The sequence below is a fragment of the Sinocyclocheilus grahami genome, unplaced genomic scaffold (genome assembly GCF_001515645.1).
Source record: "Sinocyclocheilus grahami isolate Dianchi unplaced genomic scaffold, SAMN03320097.WGS_v1.1 scaffold33.1, whole genome shotgun sequence".
In the NCBI taxonomy this organism is placed as follows: domain Eukaryota; kingdom Metazoa; phylum Chordata; class Actinopteri; order Cypriniformes; family Cyprinidae; genus Sinocyclocheilus; species Sinocyclocheilus grahami.
Window position 1 is genome coordinate 2,959,202 of NW_015505212.1, and position 27,946 is coordinate 2,987,147.

The 27,946-nt window shown below is 36.9% G+C and overlaps 1 protein-coding gene across 1 annotated transcript; it reads right to left on the minus strand.

The window, feature by feature from the left end:
- Positions 1-737: 737 nt before the first annotated feature.
- Positions 738-27,946, minus strand: LOC107581274 (metallophosphoesterase domain-containing protein 1-like). Its single transcript, XM_016266776.1, has 5 exons — positions 27,928-27,946; positions 25,522-25,747; positions 4,459-4,574; positions 2,545-2,658; positions 738-1,467 (listed from the first exon to the last, which is right to left on the minus strand). Exons 1-5 carry the CDS (start codon positions 27,944-27,946, stop codon positions 1,349-1,351), a joined length of 594 nt encoding a protein of 197 aa, XP_016122262.1. The 3' UTR covers positions 738-1,348.

The window sequence follows — 27,946 nt, forward strand, 5'->3', positions numbered from 1 at the left end:
AAAAATAAATAAAAAAAGATGAGCCAGAAATCTGTCTCCCAGCCATCAACTCATCCTTCCTAGTTGGCGTTTCCAATATTTTTCTTTTTATCTCTTCGATCTCTCGGTGCTCTGATTCGTTCTTTTCCTCAGGCTATGAAAGAGTAGCAATTGATTGCGTTCGTACACACAGGAGTCCACAGATGCACGCACACACACGCAGAGCTATAATTCGTTCGATTTGTTCATTTTTATTCATCCATTTATATGGAGGAGATGAAAACCCTCTTCACATCTAACAGAACCGTCATATTAGGTCTAATGCCACACACAGTAAATGCTGAAGATCTGTAAAACACATGGAATAAATTATCGCCAGGAGGAATGTTAATAAATTATAGTGGGGAGCATGTGGATCAAAGTACAACATATTCTTGTTATGCAAAAGCGCACTTTGCGTGCATGACGAGTCTTTGATATTCGGAGGAGGGACGTTAACGGCTGCGCTTAAGAAGAACTTTTAAATATTTGACCTTAAACACTTCAAACTACTGTAAAAGTCCACACTGCTTTAGTAAGGGACCGTTTGCTTGAAACACACTCACAGTTTTACACGTTTACAGTAAATCGAACAACAAAGGCGGCATGAAAATATGGAGAACACAGGAAAATATTCAGACAATTTTTTTGTTTCTTTTTCACCATCAATATTTTAAATGTTACATTCCTGTTTAGGGCCGTTTCATCTCCCAGTGAAACCCAACATGGCCCCAAGTTCAAAAGAGCAACATATAACAGCAGAGCAGATAGGAAAAAGTAGGATGAGAGACTGAGACACAGAGAAAGAGAGAGAGAGAGAGAGAGAGAGAGAGAGAAAGTTAGAAATGGTAAAGACCCTGAACAAACTTGTTTGCACCATAGCGCAGTGTTTCCTCTGGGCATATCCTGTAACTTTCAAGAGTGGATCCAGAGCAAAAGAAAAAAGTTTTTTTCCAAGTCAGATGTCCATTGAGGCTACAAGGTTACAAAGTTCCTTAAATAAGTGCCAGCCAATGAGAAGAAAGCTTGGCTTCCCATCATCTCGAGCACCGATTGGCTTCCATGACTTTAAGTACACGCGATTGTCATGCCGATTCAAGTGCAACGCAAGAGTCAAATTCAGAAAACAGTACAAACATCCATGTCAGGGAGGCGAGCGCCACTATCTTGTGTCTGAGCGTGGCATACGTCACAAAAATGAATGGAAATATCCTTGCGAATATCCAAATTAGCATCTCTCGTCCACTCTATATACACTACGCAGCATCCGTACACGCTCAAAATGGGACCCTGATTGAAAGAAGGGGGTGGGGGGCGGATCCCAGTTCAATCATGAGCTCCTGGGATTGGGCAAGTCGAAAACGATGGGCAGGTTCATAGGCTGGAAGTTCACCGTGCACGCCGAGGCATTAATGAACGTGGTGGTTCCATCTTTCATCATACCGTAACCTAGCTCACACAAACACAAAGATATTCCGATTCATTAAGTTGAAGAATGTCATGCATGTTTTGTTTTTGTGAAAATACGTTAACACGCATTTAAAAGGAGAACACTGATACAAAATGATACTAAAGGAATGATTCACCCAAACATGAACATTTCCTAAACATGTACTCACCCTCAGGCGATCCAAGATATATGATTTTGTTTCTTTATCGGAACAGAATTTAGCATTACATCACTTGCTCACCAATTGTTTACTTGTGGATTGTTGTGATGTTTTTAGCAGCTGTTTGGACTCTCCTTCTGACGGCACCCATTCACTGCAGAGGATCCATTGGTGAGCAAGTTATGTAACGCTAAATTTCACCCAAACTGTTCTGAGCAAGAAGCAAACTCACCTACATCTTGAATGGCCTTTAAAGGGATAACCATAAGCCTTGGTCAGCTCCAAGGTCAGCTCCAAGGACAACAGTTTCACCTAAAAAAAAGTCACCTACATCTTGGATGGCCTGAGGGTGAGTAAATTAACAGCAAATTTTTACTATCCCTTAAAGCAAATTTTCAATTTGGGTGAACCATTCCTTTAATAAGGTCAAAAATTAGGTTTAAAGTGTTAAAAGCTAAATGGTAAATACAAATAATCATGCAGTGTGTATGATTAAAGTGTATAAATTGCAAACAGCAAAAAATGACACATAACAGCTAGCAAACGAGTGGAGCTATTTTTGCACATTTCTGTGCCATAACAAACATGGCACTGAGTCAAACATAGACATGCAAAGCACAAAACACAAGCGTACACACATGTAAAATGAAATCATATTGCCGACAAAGATGAGGATCCTTTACTAAAAGCATTTTGAGTGTGTGTGCTAAATTTACTGTGAATATGAATGTGATCTAATTTTTGCTATGGAGCTGTCAGAAGGCAAAGCAGCATGGGACAGACTCTGCTCTGCTAACCCCAAAACAGGCAGATTGACGTGGCAGCATGAACAAATATGTTTGAGATCACAGGGCTGTATGGATTTCATGCATGTGATGTATAGACAATTGCGACTCTTATCATCTCATGTGATTACCTTCATGAATGTGCCCAAATACATGTAGTTTGGGCTGAACTCTCCTCTGGACAGTGTTCAACAGTTCCATACAGCCAACACGCTGCATCTTCCTGGGCACCCAGTCCAAAAAACCTACAAAAAGGTAGTATAATGACTAATATGAACATCAAAAGGCAAAGAAAAAGACAGAAATATATGATGTTAGAACAGACAATTTGGTTCATTTACGCTTTTGGAGTTACAAGCTGAACAAATGCCAGATGTACCAAGTTAGGGAAGAGAATCAGAATGAATTTAAAGACTGTAGTTCTGATTCCACAGTGTTTCATATTCTTAATGACGTTTTGGCAATTTTAAGGAAGAAGTAATAGATTTTTTTTTTGCGCATCCGAGGTGCTAATTTAAGAACTCAACAAGGGTGAAGTCTTGACTCACGGAATTTTAATTAGATGTGACTGGACGCTCTAGGAAGGTTACCAAGCAACTTATGCGTTAACTAATTAATATTCATGAGCTAAGCCTTAGCCATAGTAGGATTAGTAATTCACATCCTGAATTTTGATTTTCCTTTCACAATTAATTGCGTGAGTCCAAAAATGTTTACACATCCAAAACCAATAACATCATGAAGTTTGAGTCCAGATTTCAAACCAGTTCTTGATTTCCAAACCTACACTAAGTATAGAGCGAGTACATGATTTCAAGTTAAAGGTGGGGTAAGCGATTTTTCAAAAAGGGGTTAGAAAACTGATTCGGGCCGAGTAGCAAAACAAACTTGTAGCCAATCAGCAGTAAGGGGCATGTCTACTCATGATGTGGAGGAGAGAGCGTTCAGTGCACAGCACAGAACGGACATTAGCCGAGCCGAGTGACAGAAAGATAAAGAAAAACTAAAGAGGAAAACAACAACAAAAGAAGCTTAAGGCAATAAGGCAAGAAGTAGGACCCGTGTAAATATCGGATCAGCTTTCCAGCGCTGGAGAGAATTCAAGGAGCGGAGGCCTGCGATCGGACGCCAAGGTTGCTTTGTTTTTTCTTGATAGGTGAGTGACTGTGCCGCCTGCAAAAGCTAAAGTCTGTCTAGTACACAGGACGCGACAAAGCGACCGTTGAAAATCATTTGAAATTTGTGTCAATACGTCATAAATAGAACGCAGCAGCAGTTTTCTGTCGGGGATTTGTCGTGTCGTGCCGCGCCGCATTCAATGTAGACCATAGATATGTATATATATCTATGGCGTAGACAGCATCACTGATTATAATGAGTTCTATAGTATTTTGTCGCGCCGCTCCACTCGCGTCCGGTGTAGACACGGTGTAACATTGGTTTTGCTTTGTTTCACAGAACTAATGGTTGCCTGGGTTGCGTACGTATGTGTGGGGCAGAGCTATCAAAATAGGGGCGAGACCCTTTTGAGGTAGGGGCGTGTTTGTTTTGGTGATTTCAAATGTCAACATTGGCTACCAGAAATCGCTTACCCCACCTTTAATGATCTCAGTACACAGGACATATTCTTACATATCGCTGTGAATCTTCAGAGATATCATTTGGGGCTAATTTGCAACACTATGATAAACACCCACATTTGCACAAATGTATAGTGAGACACGTCTTTACCATGAGAATTACACATTGTCACAATCTCAAAGCCCAAAAGCTTAGTGTTTTAAACCACAGCTGTCTTTATGCACAAACTTCCGTTCTCGGTACATATGACTGTGTGTGTGAAGGTTTTATTATGTGCGAAGGGATTTGCTGCACTGCGAACAGCGTCTCAGTGTTGCATGCTTTAGCAGCCTGCTGTAGAAACTCCATCTGCCAAAGCCTCAGAGCAAAAGAGTGTGTGTGCGCGAGGATGAAGACAACATAATGGGGAATAAACATTACCGCATGCTTTGTGTGTGTGCATTTGTGTGTGATTTAGGTCTTACCCAGAGGAGGGCAGTGTGTGAGAAGAATATCTGTGGAATCTGGAATCTGATTCCACTTGTCCAGCAGTGCTTGTCCTCGTTGAAGATTAAAACCCCAGCCGTAGTACCATGGCTGCCTGAAAACATACATAAAGAAGGAAAAAACTGAGTTAAGGCCTACTGATGTGACCGTGAACATTACTGCCAATTTCTTCCCATGTGCTTCACTGATCTTTTACCCAGACTGCTCTACCGCTGATGAAAACAAGATGACATTTCCATTAGGATCTGTATATGGAGAATCTGTGAAAGATCTTGGGTCTATGATGATGATAAAATAACAGAAACCCCCCCCCCAAATCACAAATAGCAATAACTTTGTTCTGGCACCTTTCTCACATCTTTTACTAAATGTAAGCGGAAAAAATAATTGAAATAGGAGTGAAAAATTCACCGGTTACAGGCCAACTTAGATTGAGTCCTCATCTTTTTCTTTCCCCCACTGTCATCTCTCTACCATCACACTCTAAAAAAGGAGGAGAGTAGGGATGATTTGAAAAGCTTGGTTCATGAATATTAATTAGGTGATGTAACGTTTGTCCAGTAGTCCAAACTGTGCGTAAATGCTGGTAAATGGGCGCAAGACATAGAAGGATTACCATTTGTGCATTTCTTCAGCACACAGCAAATAGAATCTTTGTCAGAGGTTTCTACTTGGTCTTAACGTCATATAAACAAAAAATAAAATAAAAAAAAATTTGTTTTAGTTTATTAATTAGTATGAACATCTTAAAATATAATAATATAAAATAATAAATTCATTAAAATAAATATTGTAGAATGATTTTATATATATAAATATATTTTATATTGTTAGAATGGTAACACTTTAGATCAGGGAACACTATTCACTATTAACTAGTTGCTTATTAGCATGCATACTACTTGCATATTGGAAGTTTATTAGTACTTATAAAGCAAATATTAATGCATGACCATATTCTAGAACCCCTTACCCAACCCAATACCTAAACATAACTACTATAACAACTACCTTACTTACAATCAATAAGCAGCAAAATAGGATTTATTAAGGGGGAAAATTCTTAGTTAATAGTGAATATGTGTTCCCTGATCTAAAGTGTAACTGTTACATTTTATAATTTTTTTTATTAAATATATATATATATACAGTGGGTATGGAAAGTATTCAGACCCCCTTAAATTTGTCACTCTTTGTTATATTGCAGCCATTTGCTAAAATCATTTAAGTTAATTTTTGAGGAAAAAAAATTAACTTAAATGATTTTAGCAAATGGCTGCAATATAACAAAGAGTGAAAAATTTAAGGGGGTCTGAATACTTTCCGTACCCACTGTATATAGAGGAAGATGGATATAAAAAAGAGAAGTGGAGGAGGAACAGAAAAACAAGAAGAAAGAGAAAGAAACAGGTAGAGACAGACAGTATGTAAGGATAGAGAGGGGGGTTGATGGTTTTGCCTATGCCCCATCACTTTGATTGCAGATGCACCAAGCTTGAGTGACGGTATAGAAATTAACATGTCACTAACAATCTGTCCCCAGATCCATCTTCCTCTGCACATTTATGTGTGCGAGTATGTTGAAAGACTCTTGTGTGTGTGTTTGTGTCAGTTTACACATGAAGGTTCCCTTGCCTCTACGTGGATTTTGTAATTTATAGAGAGCAGTCACTTGAAACGTTTACTTTTATAGCTGGCTGACGCATCAGTGTCCCGTGCTGCAAGCAAACACATTATTAGACTTAGACACACACACACACACACACACACACACATAGAGCCTTTGAGGAGCGATCCAGATCGGCCCTGGGTTCATCATCTCAAGAAGGTCAAGAGGAAAGAAGGGCAAATGCTATTTTCATTTGATTTCATCTGATTAATATTCAAATCACTCCTATCATCAGAGTCTAAACATTTATGATCAAACATCTGCAGGCCAACTGACGCAGTCTGATTAATTCACATATCAAATCTTAAAACATTTAAAATGGCCTTTACATATTGATTGTGCTATTTAAATATTCATTTTCATCTTTACACGGACGTCTCAATTACACTGGATCGAGAAAGGACTCATTATTGGTGTCCCAAACAGATTTTTCTAACCGAGCAGAGAGAGGTTAATAAAAAGAAAGAAAATGAGAGAGGGAGGGTTGTGTGTGAACACAGACAGAAAGAGAGATGCTGTGAAAACAGCATTAAAATGTCTTAAAAATACAAGCAATTATGTAATTCAGAAATTCTGATTTAGTTTAATGGAGATTTTATTAAGCCAAAAGATCAGAAGAACATGTGCAATTCCTTCAAATGGCACAAGGAACGACTAGCATACTTGATGTACTAAACCATCTGTGTATTTATCAGTTCAGATGTTTTTTCATTTGTCAAGGTGAATAGAAAGCAAAGACAGCTGTTTGTTGTCATGCCTTTACTCCCATGATGCCACATCAGCGCAAAAGCAGAAGAAATACTTTGCACACTACATTTTTCAATTTCTGAAGCAAATGTAAAGGGTATTTGCCCACACAAAACTCATCACCACAGTGCTAAGGTGTTCAGAGTGGTTGCTAGTGTATTGCTAGGGTGTTGCAAATTAAAAAAAAAAACATTTTATTCTTTTTTTATTTATTAGGAACCACTAATAAAAAGCAAACCTAATCGGATGTCTGTTTGTCACCACTGGCTTTAAAACAGTCTTGGGGTGAAGTAGGGTTTGGGTCGAATCAGTGAGCGTGTGCAAGTGCAAAACCTCTCTTGGCCAAATGATATCAGTGCAGTTTTGCCATAAATCTTTAAATGCATGGCTGGGGGGAAAAGGCTGTGGGGCGACTGTGCTTCAATATTTCATCCCATTGGTTAACTTCAAGGATTTTAAAGGAAGAGACATTTTATTCTTTTTTTATTTATTAGGAACCACTAATAAAAAGCAAACCTAATCAGATGTCTGTTTGTCACCACTGGCTTTAAAACAGTCTTGGGGTGAAGTAGGGTTTGGGTCGAATCAGTGAGCGTGTGCAAGTGCAAAACCTCTCTTGGCCAAATGATATCAGTGCAGTTTTGCCATAAATCTTTAAATGCATGGCTGGGGGGAAAAGGCTGTGGGGCGACTGTGCTTCAATATTTCATCCCATTGGTTAACTTCAAGGATTTTAAAGGAAGAGAAGATGGGAGTTATTAGAAAATCTTTCTTTTAAAAAATTTTTTTTTTTTTAAAGAATGCATTAATGATTGACAGAAATGTGAAATCTAATTCAATTCTTGCTGCTGGTAAGGTGGTGAACTTTGAATGGAAAGATAAAATGTGTATGAAAATTGGGAAGAAATAAATAGAGAAAATGGAATAGAAAATATTAAAAGTGACATTCACAGATCAGTAAAGTTTGTGCTAACAGACCTGTTTCTAGCAACTGTTTGGTTACCAACATTCTTCAAAACATATTTTATGTTCCACAGAAGAAAGAAAACGTGAAGGTGAGTAAATGACAACATCATTTTCACTTTTGGGTGAAGTATCTCTTTAAGTTGCCCACTCTGTGAAACAGTTTTCACAATGCCTTAAAATACTGCCTTCATAAGCAGCTCACTATATTTTAGAGCATAGCAATGCATACCAACACATATACACACACAAACACACACAAGCTATCTGCAAATGGAGAGAGCTTTTGTTCAACATCCTCACCTGGCTGCTGTAATTACAGATGTTGGTGGTATCTTGACCCCAATTACAGAGGAGGTCTACACATTATTCTGTGTGTGCGCACATTAAAGAGAGTGTATGTGCATGGCACAGAAGCAGGTACGTAAGTTTCTGACACTGACCCAGATGTGTGCATGGAGAAGAGGTTGGGAATCTACAGGGATAAGCCGTTACATCTCTGAAGAGTTAAGAGGCAACATCAGACAGCAGCTTTACCGTGCACACACACACATAACCTTATTAAGAGAGTTTCAATTAATAGCTTGCGGGTCACAACAGCCCACTGAGGTTTACCAGCACATAAGAAGTGCTATCAACATCACACAAGCGCTCACTTACACTCTTGTACTATGAATTAACTATAATAAAACTTTTCATGACATGAAAACATTTCTGAAAGAAATGGCTTGTTAAACAAGTAAAAGTAAATAAAATCGAGACAAAAACACATTAATTGGTAATATCTCAAATTACTATATCATTGAGAATAAAAAACAAATAAATATAAATTCACACAAAAAAACAATGTAGGTTGGGACTTGATTTTATCCTTTGGTTGTTAAGTAAAATAAAATAAAATACTAAAAGTATTACCAATGAATGTGTTTATTTAATTTATTTTATTTTATCTTAGAGAATGAAAAAAGAAATATACATTTAATGTAGGTCAGTTGTTGAATAAAACAAAACAAAATAAAATAAATATATCAAATGATTATATCATGGAGAATCAAAAATAAGTCAATCAAATTTTATAATATATATGAATGTATGAACTGCTGACAGTAAGACAAGTCACATGCATTTGAAAATAAACAGTGAATTTTAAATTTCATGCCGACTTTAAAGATTCTGCTTTAACAAGAGGGTTGGGGGTTGGGGTGTTATGGATTCTCATGCTAAACATGGCCAAAGTTTCAAAAAACGAGTTGGACGTATGACGGAGCATTTTTGTGCCAAATACACTCCTTCAGGGAAAGATTAACATGAGATTGCTAGAAACTGTGTGTGTGTTATGTCCCCTTTAAAGCACAGTACGCTGTCAGCACGTACACATATCAATAAAAAAACACAAGGAAATATCTGAAACTAGTTAACCTCACTAATCAACTATCAACTAAACTACTACTTTATCATCGTGACCCATTCTTAAGTTTTAAGCCAGTGTTGTATAGATAGTGCTGTTTTATAGTTGTATAATCAAGTAGTCTTGCATATTTAGCATGGTGTAGCTTTATTTTTCAGGCCGTTGTATATTTAGCACAGTGTGCTGCATCATATTGTGCTGAACTGCAGGGCCGGCTGGACTTGATGTTTAATCTGAGAGAAGCAAGCGGTCCATTCACACAGGGCTCCAGTCCGAGCAGCACAGCACGAGAGACACACACTGCACAAAACCAGAGAAAGAGAGAAAGAGAAACTCTGGAAGGCAGAGTATATCAGTCTCTGACAATAAAGGGATTAGACCAGGCTTCTGTCAGACATAGCTGTACATGCTCTGCACAACTTCACTATTTGACTGAGTTCCCCACTCTGTCTCTGTCTGCCTCTGGGTTAAAACATGGTAAATATGGGACATTTGGTCCCCAGCATGACTTATGCAACACTCAGCATGTAAAAGTTAAACCAAGACTACTAGCCACAACACACACACAAGTTCACAAAAACACATGCATTCACTGATACACACACACACACACACACACAGACAGCAGCTTTACCGTGCACACACACACATAACCTTATTAAGAGAGTTTCAATTAATAGCTTGCGGGTCACAACAGCCCACTGAGGTTTACCAGCACATAAGAAGTGCTATCAACATCACACAAGCGCTCACTTACACTCTTGTACTATGAATTAACTATAATAAAACTTTTCATGACATGAAAACATTTCTGAAAGAAATGGCTTGTTAAACAAGTAAAAGTAAATAAAATCGAGACAAAAACACATTAATTGGTAATATCTCAAATTACTATATCATTGAGAATAAAAAACAAATAAATATAAATTCACACAAAAAAACAATGTAGGTTGGGACTTGATTTTATCCTTTGGTTGTTAAGTAAAATAAAATAAAATACTAAAAGTATTACCAATGAATGTGTTTATTTAATTTATTTTATTTTATCTTAGAGAATGAAAAAAGAAATATACATTTAATGTAGGTCAGTTGTTGAATAAAACAAAACAAAATAAAATAAATATATCAAATGATTATATCATGGAGAATCAAAAATAAGTCAATCAAATTTTATAATATATATGAATGTATGAACTGCTGACAGTAAGACAAGTCACATGCATTTGAAAATAAACAGTGAATTTTAAATTTCATGCCGACTTTAAAGATTCTGCTTTAACAAGAGGGTTGGGGGTTGGGGTGTTATGGATTCTCATGCTAAACATGGCCAAAGTTTCAAAAAACGAGTTGGACGTATGACGGAGCATTTTTGTGCCAAATACACTCCTTCAGGGAAAGATTAACATGAGATTGCTAGAAACTGTGTGTGTGTTATGTCCCCTTTAAAGCACAGTACGCTGTCAGCACGTACACATATCAATAAAAAAACACAAGGAAATATCTGAAACTAGTTAACCTCACTAATCAACTATCAACTAAACTACTACTTTATCATCGTGACCCATTCTTAAGTTTTAAGCCAGTGTTGTATAGATAGTGCTGTTTTATAGTTGTATAATCAAGTAGTCTTGCATATTTAGCATGGTGTAGCTTTATTTTTCAGGCCGTTGTATATTTAGCACAGTGTGCTGCATCATATTGTGCTGAACTGCAGGGCCGGCTGGACTTGATGTTTAATCTGAGAGAAGCAAGCGGTCCATTCACACAGGGCTCCAGTCCGAGCAGCACAGCACGAGAGACACACACTGCACAAAACCAGAGAAAGAGAGAAAGAGAAACTCTGGAAGGCAGAGTATATCAGTCTCTGACAATAAAGGGATTAGACCAGGCTTCTGTCAGACATAGCTGTACATGCTCTGCACAACTTCACTATTTGACTGAGTTCCCCACTCTGTCTCTGTCTGCCTCTGGGTTAAAACATGGTAAATATGGGACATTTGGTCCCCAGCATGACTTATGCAACACTCAGCATGTAAAAGTTAAACCAAGACTACTAGCCACAACACATACACAAGTTCACAAAAACACATGCATTCACTGATACACACACACACACACAGTGGAGCATGTTTAGTAATTAATAATGCAGAATTTGCAAAAAAAAAAAAAATTTATATATATATATATATATATCCATAAAAAAACAATGGAGGTCGGCTGTTGATAAAAAAAAATACAAATTGTATTACAGATTAATGTGTTTTTATTTTATCATAGAGAGAAAGAAAGAAAGAATATAATTCCACACATAAAAAAAAAAGTAGGTCAGTTGTTGATTGGCATAAACAAAAAAAAAATCTTTAAAAAAAAGGAATGCATGAATAGGATAGAATAGAATAATAAATGCATGGATTAATTTTTACAATAAGACAGGTCACTTGCATTAGAAAATATACAGTCAATTTTAGATGTCATGCCGACATTAAAGATGTTAAAAAACTTAAATAATAATAATAATAATAAAATAAATAAACCTAAAATAAATTATAGAATTATAGTAATATTATTGACAGTAGAGAAAGAGCACGAAATAAGAAAAACTGGACTGGAAATTCAAACTGACATCAATCAAATGAGCACCACAGCTCAATGTGTTGGAGCATGCGTGTTAACCACATGATAGTCTTAAGCAGGGCCGTTTCTAGGCATAGGCGAGCTAGGCGGTCGCCTAGGGCGCCACCAGCTGAAGGGGCGCCAATGAGTGCACGTACTGGCACTTTTAGCAGGGTTGTGATAAAGAGTGGCACGGTCACCCTGAAATATGACTGCCGCCCCCACTGGATCCCCCAACATTATTGGGCTAGAGTACTGTCAATCTGATGATGCCTGTATGCCACAAGACCAGAGTGCTGTCAATTGCTGCCTGATTGTTGCATGCAAAGTTCAAAATTAGCTAATTCACGAGATCAATATATCCTTTATTTAGACCGCTTTGTCGAGTTAAATGCATCCTTACGGAGGTGTCGAAATGTTGAATCAATTCATTCACTTCCAACAGCGCTTAATGGGAGCAGCGTCATAGAGGGCAGAGCGTCACGTTATTTAAAGGGGACGTTAACGAGTAGCGAATTATTAAGTAGCTGCATTGGTTACTTTTATGCCACTGATAAAGCTTTTATAAGTAGTTTGGGGTAACAGAGGGGTTTTATAGGTTTGACTGAACTAATAATGCAATAACTGACACTTTAAATCAATGTTTCAAGAAACAACAAAAAAAAATTGAACAAAAAACAGATAAAGACAAAAAAGTAGCCATTGATAATATCTAAAAACAATATGTAGTAGTATAGTATATAGTATCCAAATCAAAATGTAATAAAATTAATTTATGTGTGATTTATGTGTAAATTATGTGCAATGTCTTAGCTACTAGGGATTGTTACATAGGGCTATACAGGCATCTAGTGGCAACACAATGATATTACAGATACTAAATTGTGCAAAATGTTTATCTTAACAGTCAGTTTACAAATAATGCATTCAGATTTGTGGAACTCAATGCACTGAATCTCCATAAATTAGTGTCGTTACTATGACAACCAATTTGAATGTGACAAGCAACTGGTGTCTGAAAAGAACCAGTTATATATTTATATTTTGGGGGTTGCAATAGGGATTTTGCCTAGGGCGTCAAATTGGCTAGAAACGGCCCTGGTCTTAAGTATAAATTGAGGGGTGGATAATGAATTTGGACTCTAGGTGAACGTTTCTGCTCCACCGAATCTGATCTGAACAGTCCGAAAAACGAGCAGTAACAAATCCATCTGTGCAATGAGACATCTGCCCACACAGCCTGACACGTCTCTCAAACTTATACACACGCACACACACGTACTGGCCTGGGCACACAGCAGACTTCAGAACAGCTGTGTGGACTCACACTCATCAACAGGAACATTCACAGCACTGATTAACATAACGAGCCAAGAGCAGGGACACACAGAAGTGTTTGATAGCTGATGCAGGGCTTTAAAGGAACGGATCGCGCAAAAACAAAAATTCTGCCTTTATTTACTAACCCTCGTGTCGTTCCAAACCCGTATGACTCTCTTACAACCCTCTATGCACACCTTGGCAATATAATCGCCATTGGCTAGTCAATAGTTTAGTTTACTTGCCAGACTGATATACTATTTTACACACACACACACACACACACACACACACCCACAATTCCACCAAATCAGCTTATCTTTGCAAAATGGCACAGCTTCTTAAATAACTGAACGTACACTCTTAACTTCAGTCAATCAAGCATTATATTATGATAATTAAGCACTATTTAATGATAGAACTAGTGATTAGAACTAAAACTTGGTAACCATGTATGAATGCATATTTGTCATTTTAACTGAACTTGGGACTGGTGGTGATGCTTAAGATATTGTTGATCATAGATAATAGTAGTTAATTATTATTAAAAGTAGGGATGCACCAAATGTTCGGCAACCGAAATTATTCGGCCGAAAATAGCAAAAAAAAGCTTGGCTTCGGCCAAGAATTTTCATTTCGGTGCATCCCTAATTAAAAGATAACACTACTACTACTACTACAATTATCTGCTGAATATTAAACACGTTGTCAGCGTTCGCTCAAACTGAGCAAGCTGTAATAGATGAGCGCCAGCCAATGAGATTACCGTTTGTGCATTAGCTCCGCCCACTACCGGAGAAACTGGCATATTTTCTGCTTGTTCTTAAAAGCTGAATAATTCTAAATAAACTCCATTATTTTGACAGGAAAGTACAATAAAAAATATTGTTTACATGTAGCGTGTCGATTCAGCATGGTATGTGAGACTCTCGCTCTCTCTCTTTGTATGTGTGAGAAACAGCGCTCTCAGCAAAGCAATGTCGAGTCGTGCGCCTTCACACTAGAGTTTACGGTGCGTCAAATACAGGTGCGCTGCGCATCAATTGAGCTGAATTAAATAGTACAGATCGCTTGACTAGAGTGAAACTCTGAAAATGTATCAGTGCTAAACTTATAATTAGCCTCCAACTCACACACTGGCAAGTAAAACCTAAGAATTTATTAGCCAATAGCTAACGATAGACATCATTTAGTTGCCCAGAGTAAGATTTAGTCACATATGCGAGTGATTTACTCGCAATGTAGAGAGGGTTGTCTCTACAAGGAGAATCTCATTAGCACATTAGCATATTCAAATTTGGTGTGGTACAATTGGCTATGAGACACACAACGAGAACCAATGGAGTTTGACATTACTCGCATCAAATCTGACACGTATGTGCCAAATTTGAATATATGTACAAATTCCCTTTGTCTCCCATGGAAAAAAGAAAGTCATGCAGGTTTTTAAATACACTGGGGTGAGTAAATAATGACAGAATGCATAAAGAAAAAGCCCTTTAAAGTCAATCCATGCATTCTTAAAAGCAGTTCTTAAATGTCCATGGTTGCATGAATAAAAACCTCTGCGTCTGCAAAGCTACACTCGGCATTCCTTTTGAAAAATCAAGCTTAATAAATGCTTACTGCAAGAAAAAAAAAGCCTCAGTGGACAACATCTGCAGAGAAGTTCTCGTCTTGTTACTGCGTTTAGGGGTATGTGTGTCCGCAGAAGAGATGAAGATGCTCAACAGTCGTGAGCAATACTAAATTAAACTTCTAATTTATACCATAAAAGACTAGCAAGAGGTCTCAAACTTCCTGAAAGAATCCATGGCCCTTCATAAAGATGAAGAAGAGCAGAATAGGAATGGGAGACATAAAAATGAGGAGTAGATTACAAATATTAATAAATTGAAAGAAGAGCAAAGAAGAAGAATAAGAGATACGTTTTAAGTTTTCATAGAGTTCTTTCAATAGCAATTTTTCTCTTAAACACAAAGACAAAGACTCACACTTGTCTTGGTTTTGTCTGCTTAACTAAACTTTTTTTTCATACAGAAAATATAGACATTATAATATAATAACCCAGAATATTCTTTTAAAAATCATTATTAAACACAATAACCTTTTTAAAAGCATTGCAAACATCTTTACTGAATATTTTAATAAAACTAAAGACATACTGTACAGTATCCTACAGCCAAAAATAAATAAAAAATTCTGAATATTTGCGGAGTGTGCCTTTAAACTACAAAGCACATGGTGTCTGGAGATACTTCACTGAACGATTACTTCTGTTTCTTCCGTCGGGTCCCTTGGCTTTGTCTCTCGCCCTTCTTCCAGGAGGATTTTAGGAGCATTGAGAGATATGTGCGACTCAAACAGACACCGCACACGCAGCGCTAATGAGCTCCCTCTGGAAGCCCTCAAACACTCTGTCATACGTTATAATTGCGTTGGCAATACGTTAGGATGTGTGTTAGCAGTTTGTATATGGTGTCGGAATGGACAGAGAGAAGAGAACAGGATAGAAATGGAGAGAGTTTAAAAAAGGTTGAATGAAGTTAATAAGGAAAGTATTAAGGCTGTGTGTGTGTATGTTTGAGAGAGAAAGACGAGCTGTCGCCAGGCCCCTCTAGTCTGAACTGTGAAGAGCAGGTGCAGGACAGCAGCACCAGTGTGTGTGTGTGTGTGTAAATGAATGTGAACATGTGTCAATGACCATGTATGTGTGTTAGAGATGAGACTGTCATATGGAGCGGCTTGGAGCGATGCAAAGCTATTGCCTTCTGGGTAATGAACACACACACACACACACACAAGATGAACCGGTCAGGTCATAGAAACTTACTCCTGCTGTGTTAATGCACTTTGTGTTGGCTTACCAGCATGGCCTCAGCTGAAAGACATAGTTTACACACTGATACAATTTCAACTCGATTTTGTGTCTCAGCTTGCCCGTCTGAAACTTTCAGCAATATCTTAGTGCCATGAGGAGCCATTTAAATATTGTTTTAGTACAAATGCAAGGCATTTGAAATGTTATTTATAAAAATGTATTTCATACAATTGCAATGCAATGCAATGAAAACAAAAGCATAAAAATTCATTAAAATCACAAATTGCCCTAGATAGTTAGAATGTGGATATAAAATGTGATTATATTTAATCCATATACATATCAATATATTATGAACATAATACATAAATGTATAATATATTAAAATATTGTATTCTAGGCCTATCTAGTATAGTAAAGTGTGGTATATATTTTCAAATGATTAATTCATATGAATTATTTAATAAATATAAATAGATATTAGTGTTTATTGAAGAAAAATGCCCTTATGAAATGTCTAAATAAATAAAAGGTAAAAAAAAATTGACACTGGCTAATACATAGTGACCATTTTAATTGATTAATTCATATAATGTATTTGATAAATAAACACAAATGGGCAACAAACAGTTTTGTAGAAAAAAAAGCCCTCATAAAAGGTAAAAAAAATTAAAGCTACAAGAACCCCCCCCCCCCCCCCCCCTTAATTTCTGACACTGGACAATACCATTACTTTTACCAAACAGGATTTTTTCTAATAAAACAGCAATGCATTTAGTATTTAAATGAGAATCATAAAAATTTAATAGTTTTGTATGACCCCTTATACCCCAGATAATCATATTTGTGCGAATGTGCATCTGTGTAAGGGAATAAAATGTCTCCAGCTCTAACTGGTGGCAAAAATACTAGCAACACAAGTTTTGCCACATAGTATTCCTCCACAACTGTGCGGAGAAAATAAATATCCAGTTCAGAATAGAGAGCAAGAGAGGTGTAATGAGCAGGAGAGGGAGTTAACATGTAGAAAGTGAGGTAGCATAGCACAGGAAGCGCAAAAGTGCTTGTCTGGGATTGTGACGGTGCTGCAGTGCTGCAATTATTAATCAGCGGCTAATTCCGCCTGTGTAACTGCTGGACATTTTTTTCCTCCCTCTTCCCTCTCTTTCCCACAGAGTGATAGTTGCCGTAGCAACCATGGCAAATCTTCCTTTTCTCAAACAGATGTCCCATTTAGTTGGAAATTAGAATGTGTAAAAACCCAGGAGACTCAAATTATTTCCAAGTTCTCCGGGAGGAGGGAGACGGAGAAGAAAAGAGGAGCGCGGAAAAGAAAGGAGTGGTGAGGGAAGGAGAGAAAAAGAGGAAAAGGGAGAGAGAGGGTTACATATCCTCCTCCTCAGGAAGTGTGAAAGTGTGTTGATTAGCCATCGCTGTGGGGCAGCTAATTCTGACGCCCGACCACATGCCACAGCCAGCACTGAAGAGGCAGCAGCCGGAAAAAGACACGAGAGAGGGAGGACAAGATGAATGCAGGATGGGTATGAACCATTGTATGGTCCATCTTTTGCTTAATATGGTGTATAATTTATTCTCTGGATCATTTTTTTTTTTCAATTTCTGTCACAGTCAGATGCAGAACATGACTGATAAAGTGGGTGATGTTATGTAGAAGGACAGAGATAAACGGAATTATCTTGTCTGTTTTGCAGGTAAACAGATTCAGCATTTATGAGAATGTAAAGAAATTCCCCAGAGCTGCGCACACTCACATATGTGCGAAGACACAAGCGCAGTGTGAGCGAGGAGTTTTGCCTTGGAGACCAATTTACAGGTAACATCTAGCCAAGACATGAAGCCCCACAGTCAGTCGCTTTTAATAAAAAACGTTTCTTGTTTCTATCATGTTGCCAGCAGAATGACTGACACAGAAATCAGACTGAAAAGATTGGAGTGCTGGATGCTGGAGTATTTGTTCCACACCTTAAAGGCCCTTGATTTATGTCAACATTCCCCAATGCATTCAACTCTATGGACCAATGCTCAAAGTTTTTTTTTTTTTTTTTTGCAAAAAAACAGTTTGTTGCTGATGTTTCAAAGTATAGTCAATGATTATGCATATAATTTGCAGTTATCAGGGTTAGAAATTTTAAAAGGTTTTGAGGAAAGAATGGCACAGTGCTAAAAATTGCGCTAGATATTTAAAATGTGGATCAAAAAATTGTATTATGTTTATCTGTGATCCATATAAATATATTATTGATATAACGAAATATAAAAGTTATAATATATTATATTGTTTTATTCTAGGCCTATATAGTTACAGTTTTTAACACCATTGTGAACATTTCAAATTTTTTTTTAATTCAAATTAATTAATTGATAAATACAAATGGACAAAAAAAAAAAATATATACAAAAAATTGGACAACAATCTGACTGTTCTGCATAACAATAACATTGTCTATTTTTTTTAATAAGCAATAAATGGTGGTTTAAAAAAATAAAAATAATAAATAAAAAAAACAGGATTAAAGTGCCAATTTTAATTAACTAATTCAATTAAATTACTGATAACTGGACAACAAACTGGGTTTAAAAAAATAGTAATATATGGAAGTTTAAAAAAACTTTTCTGACACTTACAGATACAATTACATTTTTGTCATGAAAATAAAATAAGACTATTTGTCTGTTCTAAGCTGAAATTAATTGGACCTTTTTCCTATTCTTATAGGAACTATCTTGCTACCAAACAGCCTAATAAAAGCCTATAATGCTCATGCCTGGTAGTTGAAGTCCAAGACATGAATCATGTGAAAAAGCATTTAAAAAAAAAAACAAGATCTTCCCAACCAGCTGGAAAGAGGCAATGTTGAATAACTTCTCTGTGTTTAGAGCGGCTAATTCAAGTGTGTGAGCGTGAGGGGTCTACATGACAGGACTAGGCCGCTCTGACACCCCCCTCTCCCTCAGGCATCTCAGATGTTAATTGAGGAGGTCCTCCTGTGGCCAGCCCTACATAGCCGAAGCAGTGAGCTCTTCTCCCCATGGGGAGACACGACTGATACTGTACTAATCTCTCCTCTTTTTTTCAAATCACTCTCCACATCAGCCGCCACTTTAATTAATTCACACAGCCGCGCCGACAAGGTCAAGCAGTTAAATGCGTTGTTTTATATATATCCACCACCACACTGGCCTCTTCCTCTCCATCATTAGGCTCAGTTCCTCATCTACTCCTTCTTAATCGTTTGCTTCATCCAAATGAAGGGCCGTTCATTAGCGTCTCGTGCCATGTACCCTTCATCAGTGAAGAGGAGTCATCAAACACAAGGGAGACAGGTACACCAGAACAGAAGAGAAGAGAAAACGCACATCCTCTCTGTCTTTCACTTTACTTTCTTTCTTTTTTTTGTTTTGATGAGCTTCTTTAATTGGGCACTACAGAGGAGAAGCAAATCCTCAATAATTAAAAAAAATCTAATTACGGAGTCTTTTGCATCTCTGGCATTAATTATTCCTCGTGGAGTCAATGGAAATCGAACATTTCTTCTATTTTAATTTCACTTTTACTGGGGAAAAAAGTCTGCTTGCTTCTTTACGCTTTATCCCCTCCTCTTTTCGTTCTCTTCTCCTCCTCTCTGCATCTTTCTCAGGACAAACGTTTTAATAGCTGTCACTGATTTTAAACAACATAATTAAAAATGCTTAAATCTCACATACATACGCACATCTGGGGTGAGCAGTATGACTAAAATAACTTCATATCATTATGTCATCCTGAAATCTTTGCTATCTTTTATCAAAAACATTTATACAATTTTAAAATTCAACTATAAACAGTTTACATACTACAAAATTCACATTATATTACAATATTTTTTAATATAATCCAAATACTAAAAACTACTTTAAATACTTTGTAATCCATAAACGCTATAGCAAAATTTCTAACGACTGAAACATGTCTACAATAACATGCAAACCTACACACATATATGTTGGCAACCAGGTGTTCAAAAACATTGTCAGTGATCATCTGTCTTTGCTTATGGATGCCCTGCTGTGCTAGATAACAGCATAAGAAGCCCCCTGCTGCCCCTCAGAGCAGGCGAACGAGACAGACATAAAGTGATTGACAAAAATGTTTTACACTTAATCTCCTTTGCTTTTAATGATCTAGTCTACAATTCAGAAAGACTGACAGCAAAGTAACGACCTAGCAGGTAGCACCAGTTCTTCTCTTTTGCCTTTCCTGTACCACCCCTTTTCCACATAATTTTGTCGCCACTACACTTTCACTATTAATAAAATAAAATAAAAATAGCACATTAACATGTACATAGTCAATACAGATAATATAGAATGTATTTTTTTATATAAATTAGAGCACAGGTTTGTGACATTGTTTAGATATACGTTTGAACTCTAGAGGAGACATGACATTACTAAGGTCTTTTTTCTCAGGAGAAAAATAAGTACGTTTTACACTCACAATCTTAAAGCGAACTCATTTACAGTTTTTTTTTTTCCTGTGGGAATTCCTGCAGTATTACAAATTAATTTTACAATAGAAATTCCATTCCATTCCTTCCCTGTTCTAGCTTGTACTATTCTGGACGATGTTTGAAACTTGCTAGAACTTCTCATGTTATTGCCTCATTAAGATACCTTACCCTAACACTTGGATAAAAGTGAGTCTGCTAAATGAATAAATGTAATTTTTTTTCAAATGAATATGCATCACAAAAAATGCATGCAACAATAAATGTTGTTCAAAATAGTACAGCATGCCACACTGCCTGACGTCATGTCAACTACCCAAATAATAGAGCAAAACATCCAAAATTGACACTTTTGTCTTTGCAAACTGTGCATATACAAAGGCAAACCATCACAATCTTATTTACCACCAAAAGTCTTTTGATTTCAATGCAACATCATTTTAATCTCGTGAGTTTAAATGCACTTTTCTCAATTACCTTCTACCTGCTCTTTTACTGCTGGTGCATAAACATTCAGCTAGCAGCTTTCCACTGACGGTAACCCCCTGCAGGGCACACAGGATGTGTTTGTGTTCACCAAGCATCATCGTGACTTGTCACCGTGTCTGTGAGTAACTGTCCATATGAGCGCATATACTCAGGAGATGTGGGAAAGTTTAGGCTGTGTGTGTGTGTGTGAGTGAGTGTGTTTAGCTCAGAGCGATATGTGCTGTGGATCCTACACATTGTTTGTGCTTCACACTCTCTGAAAGGGACAGCCGTCCTTAATACTTCATCCACCCACACCGGCTCACACACACACGCACACAAATAGGCACAGAAGCACCACGCGTCTCTGCATTTGCAGATCTGCGGATGACAAATGACTTGTAAACTTGCATTAGCGTCAGCAGAACAGAAAAACACGCCACATGTTTCCCCCATGCAGTTCTTTTCATTCCAGAATCACTGCATGACAAATAGTCAGGATCTAAGAAAGAATGTAACGTGCCAAGATCTCATTTAGCCGTGTATGTGAAAGCACGCAGATTACGAGTAGGGATGGGTCCAACAACTGGCTAGTTGATTAGAGAGGACTACTAGTCTCAGACGTTCTCTTATTTAGGGCTGGGCGATATAGCTAAAAAAATGTATCAACGATATAATGTTTCATATCGTTCGGTATCTAATTATTGACATTTTTATAACCTTTTTTAAAACAAAGAGCAATCAAATTTTTTTTTTTTACATTTAATCACTGTATTTTAAAAAATAAATCAATTTATTGAGACAAACAACAAATATCTTTTTGTTTTAACAGTCAAACACAAAATTTAAATTAAACAAATATCTAATTTCTAATGTTTTATATGCAGATTAAATAGGTTAAACTTTTGGCTTGTTTCCCGAGGCCACAGGAGGGCGCAATGAGCAAAATAATGCAGCACATTAAACTGTCCACGCATGGAATAAAACTCTATAAAAAAACGTGCATTACGTCTAAATTAACTCATATAAATCAAATATAATTTTGTAAATTGCATAAACAAATTATGAACAAAACAGCATCACGTATTTACGCATTGCTTAATCCAAAGAGCCGAATCGCCTATCACACAGATTGCCTTTAAAAACTTATGAGACGCAGTGAAAAGGATTAAACCTCCACAAATTCGTGAAGTGTTTTCTAAAAGTTTAAACTGTTTTAACTTTGCATGGCTTTCTATACATCTCTTGTGTGAGACGCAAGTGCAGCAGTTATATTTGTCCGTCTAAAAAATGCGCTGAATATGCATTCTGTGTGAATGGCTTGGTTTTGGTTTTAACCTAATCAAGATCTTCTCCGCATTGAGCTACTATATTTCTAATATTTTGAATGAATAACGCAGCAACTGCACGTATCGTGGGCTAGACTAACAAAACATTAAACTACAATGTCACTTACATCATCACCGCATCTCATGCTCCACTGATGACGCTCCCTGACACACACCTAACATTCATTATAACATTTTTGCCTTCAAATGCAAATGTTTATTTTAAATTCGACTAATATTCTTTTTTTTTATTCACAATCTCCTCATCACAGGCAGGCACAGCACTCATGTTCCTGTTTGTGTGTGCTGTCTGCGTCACTCATAGCACGTGCCTATATCGTGCACTATATCGAACATTTTTTTACATCGTTATCGAAGAAGGTGTACCGTCGATAAATATCGATACCGTTTTATCGCCCAGGCCTACTCTTATTTATTATTTTTCCATTTCTACTGTAGTAGGGGTATTTAATTTAGCATTTGATGTGCCCGGTACAACCCTCTTAGAGGGTTTAAGGCACTGCCGCTACAGCCACATACATGCAGATGGATGTCATTGGCCATTGCATCAAGACTCATGCTGTTTTTTAACATCTTGCGCCATGAGCGCTGTGATAGTGTGTCATGTTTCTAGTTATTTATATTTTAAAAATGCATTTCAAAACCAACAAGTGGCTTTGTAAACTTGATGAGAAGACACGATCAAATGAAAAACACCTTCTTTTTTTTTAAACTGCTTTGTAGTTTTTTTATACAAGTGTACGCAAGATAGTCTTAGCAGTTTTTTGTTGATTGTTAAGCTTTTAAAACCCACTTTTAAAAGCTAAATAAAAAAATAAGTAAATAAATTAAATTGATTTATTTATTATAAATAAAATGACTACAACTAAAATGATGATGATAAAATTATTATTTCCCTACCTCTATAATAAACTTTTCACATTTTTTTCCAATAAAATAAATTAATAAATAAAATTACTATAACAATAACTGCTATTTAAAAATTATATTTATAACAATTAATAATTACTGTTACTTTATAATTATATTCAAATATATCTTTGTGACATCTTATTTTTTACATTTATTGTGATTTTAACTGAGGCAACACCCTTAAAAGGTAAACATTTGTACATTATATACCGCTAAAGGATGTATCTTTTATACCAATATGCACCCTTTAGTGGTAGATAAGGAACAAAAGGTGTACTGTCCCAGTGACTAGCTTTTGTACTCCTGAAGGTTAAAATTGTACACATTTTTTCTGACAATGGAGGTAAAGTGAAAGGCAGAAAAAAAAGAAAAGAAGTTGAGCCAGAAGATGAGAGAGATAAAGAGAAGTGAATTGATGTTGCCGTGGTCTCCACTAATCTTCCGAATAGTTGGATGGACAACATAAACTCAGCTCCAAAACCTACTGCCTTCTAACTTCTGACTACATAGGCAGCTGCCTTGAAGTGCCCTCTAAGGTGACGTCTTAAATGAAATGGAACCTCATAAGTGATTGATTTGGAATATTTATTAAATATTTGGATTACTTTGGATTTCTTCCCCCAATTCATTCTGGGATTGTTTTCTCTGTGAAGGATATATGCGATCATGAGAATCTGACCAAAACAAGGTATCAAATAAGTCGCCTACCATTTGGAACAACGTTGACACTTAATGTATCTTAAAATACTGCCTCAATAGACAGCTTTGGGCAGAGCAGTTAGACGAAGCAGCCAAAAAGATAGAGAAGAAATGATGAGGAGATTGACAACTTGCAAAGATATTATTTAAACTGAGCTGGATGTTGACATCACTGAATTCAATGATGAACTGTCTTTAACTGAAAAATGAGTGTTTACTATTGTCATTTTGCATTATTGACACTATTTTCCTAATTAATGCTGTTCAGTTGCTTTGTCACAATCTGTATTGTTAAAAGCGCTATATAAATAAAGGTGACTTGACTTGACTTGACAACTCTACTGAGTGATGCAGCCATCGCCTGCAGCAACACAGGACTCGGCCCATAAATCCAGTGACTTAAAACCTCCATGGAGATGAGAGTTTTGCCACTCTGCCCCAGTGTGGCCGAACGTCTTCAGTGACAGGAGGACAGAAATGAATGTAGCACTTGATGGACTGACACAGAGGGAGATGATGATAAAAGCTCACAGACGCACTTTCTGTCCATCTTCCCCTATGGAGGAATGCTATTACCAGATCTCAGTGGTTTTATTAGGTCCGCATGGTGTTAACACACATACACACAAGCATGCTGGCACGAGATGAGGATTTCTGTCAGGACATATCAGAGTGGATTAATACTAGATGGTTTTAATCTAGCTCACGAGTTCATGACTGTTGTAAACACCATCAGCTTGACAAGCCACACACTCACACACACAAATAAATGCTTAATTATCAACTTTGATATTGTAAGGGCTTACTGTGATATTTGCAGAAGCCACCTGTCAGTGAACACACCTTAGATGGGCCACACACACACACACACACACTTTACACCACTCACACATAGCTATAAAAATGAAAATATCATGCACGTCTATTGTTGGTTGTTCACTACCAAACCAAGCCCTAACCCCTAAAAGATTTTTTTTGCAATAAATAAAAATAAATACTATTTATTTAATAATAATTGTTTAGAAAATGTATTATAAAAAAAGCTATAAATATGATAATAATAATAATAAGAAACACTGCCCTACCTAAATAAAAACAAAAAAAAACAAATACATACATAAAATAAAATAAATAAATACTATTAATTTATTTATTCAAAAAAATGCCCAAAGTATAAATAAATATATAATAATATTAATAAATATTACATATTTATAAATAATAATAATAGTAGCAGTAGTATTAAACAGTAATTATTGAAACTTATAAACTATAATAAAAATAATAAATTCTTAATTTTATTCTAATAATAATAATTATTCTTTATAATTATTATTGAAATAAGGGCCTAAAAGTCACACAAACACACTTACTTTTTCACACACACTGGCACAGAGGTAAACTGCATGACATGGAGGGTTGGCAAAAGAAGTGTTAACAAGAGAGATAGACAGAATGAGGGAAGAAGGAGCAAAAAATGAGAAAGACTTGAGGGGGAAGGGACAACACAACAACATATGGTGACAAACACACTTGAGAAAGTGCGCGAGAGAGAGACACTCACCACGGTGAGCCGTAGATGCGGAAGCCCCTGACGGTAACATCAGAGTCCTGCAGGTAGATGCAGTTGGTGAGCAGGGACTGAACGTTCTCATAGTTCTCTGGCTTGAGTTTGGAGGCCGAGGGAAAGTAGTAGAAATCCTGCTTTATCAGGTCCGCCATAAACTCCTGATCGAAAGTCAGTTCGTGATTCCCGGCTATAACGATTTTTATCTCGTAAGGCAGAGTGCCTGAGGAAAGAGAAAACAGCCATCATGATGTAGTGCATTCATTAAATGAGTATCATTATTTATTTTTTTATTCATCATTAATTCATGCAATGTTGCCATGTTAAGTAAATGCAGGTCTCCCACACTTTTTACTAGCAAATTTCTGTAACTTTCCAAGTCATTTGTGGTTACAAGATAAGGACTTTTATGAATCATTTTATAGCCAGTGCCCTCAAAAAAAGCTATTTCTATCTGATCTGACCTAAGAATAACTAGAAAAATCAATATCCTCTATAGCTATCACCATGACTTTATGGACTTTATTACTCCTTGTATGGTTCAAGCAAGCAAAAGTGTTAAACAGCATAGAGACTCTACTATTTTATAGGTAGCTGAAATCATAATTGAATAAACCAAAATATTTAATAAATGAACACATAAGGGGAAGGGGGATGTGTAGCGCTGTGAATGGCAGGAGGACAAATACTGTGGAAATCTGCGCTGCTTTCTGCAAGCACAGATGTCGAGTGGGCCTGCCAGTAAGGTGGGCTACACCATTCTCCTTGAGGTATTAAGTTGGTTGATATTGGCAATTTTGTTTTTCAACTTGCAATAAATCAGAAAATGATGCAGGACTCTTAAAAGTACTTGTTTTCGGCTTTTCTCTGGAACAATGGAAATTAATGTGGCACTTCATAATTCTGACATCAATAAATGCACAAATATTATTACTCCCCATTCCATCTCCGTCTCCATTTTTCACGGTTCTATAAAATTTTCACCGCACCGGGGAGCGAACCTGTCCACGCCTGACAAACACAAAGACAGTATGTCCCCACAAATCTCCTCTCTCCAAATCGCTTTCCCCGCAGCCCTGCGGATCCGAGGCGAAATTACGCCAAACATCTGGAAATGTTCCTTTTATTTGAAAAGTGTCATAAAAGAGATGAGACACGTCAGAAAGTGTAAGGTTTGAGGTGTGACGGAGAGTTCAGTCAGCCTGTGTTTTGACAAATACGCAGCCAAGCGCGTCCCTGAAAAGCAGCAATTAATTTGTGGGCGGGAAGGATGTGGGGGGTGCTGGTTTTGAGGACCTACAAAAAAAAATTAAAATGACAGAGCGCGCACACCCACGGTCCCTCACACATGCTTATGTTCAAAACGTGTGACTTAACAGCAATTTGCCTGACACTTAACATGCACAATACTCCATGGCACCTCTAAAAAATCTGCGGCCATAAGCACAATTTTACCATCGCTGAGAGCTGATCGTAAAAGTAAGACATGGGCAAAATTTGAGAGTTTTATGTGTGTGTGACAGATGCTTCACAAGGATCAGCACAGGAGTTTGAGATTTAAATCCTCCTTCCAGAGGCAAAGCTCTGATATATTTTATGGTTGCTCAACACTTTTGTAATACACGTAATAAAGAACTACCTTCCAGCTCAATCGTTTGCTTTACCATGATATGATATGATATGATTTCCAAGCAGATTTAAGAGAGTTCATATCTTCTAATGCATGTCAAATCCATAATTCAACGTCAATTTCTCAGACAGCTGTCAATACACCCTCTATATTGCACAGCTCTATGGAATACTCCATTCTGATTTTGTTGTACCAGACAACAGCTTTCCTACATGCTGTCTTAGTTTCACATTTCTTGTAATCACTATGCAGTCGGTTTCTGCTCGTATAATAGATATTCATTATGTAAATATCTATGTAAAAAGTGGCACAATCTAGTTAGCTGTTCATTATCACAAAATAAATCCCTTCAGAGTCACACCAGATCCCTCTGCTTCACTTCAGGATCCCGATCACCCTGTCAGGGTTTATTTAACTGTAGAGAAAACCAATGTAACTTTGCTACACATTGTCATTTACCTCAGTGGTTCTCAGCTGGTTTTGGTTTAAAACCCAGTCTTTGTATTCAAAATGATTTAGCATGCAAAACTAAAATGTTTTTAAAAATAAAATAAAATGTAATAAAAAATACAGTAGTGGCAAAATACCATAGTGCTCAATTAGATGCACAGCCTGTCAACAAATAGATACAGGGATAGGATTTTAAAAGTCGATAAGCCTGTTTATTTAACTATCCTAATTATGCACCATTATATGTTTAGTTGCTTTGTAATGTTTTAATTTAGCATTTTTCCCTGCCATCCACAACCCTGTGTTTTGAGATCACGACTCACCAGCTCTCCTTCTCCTCAT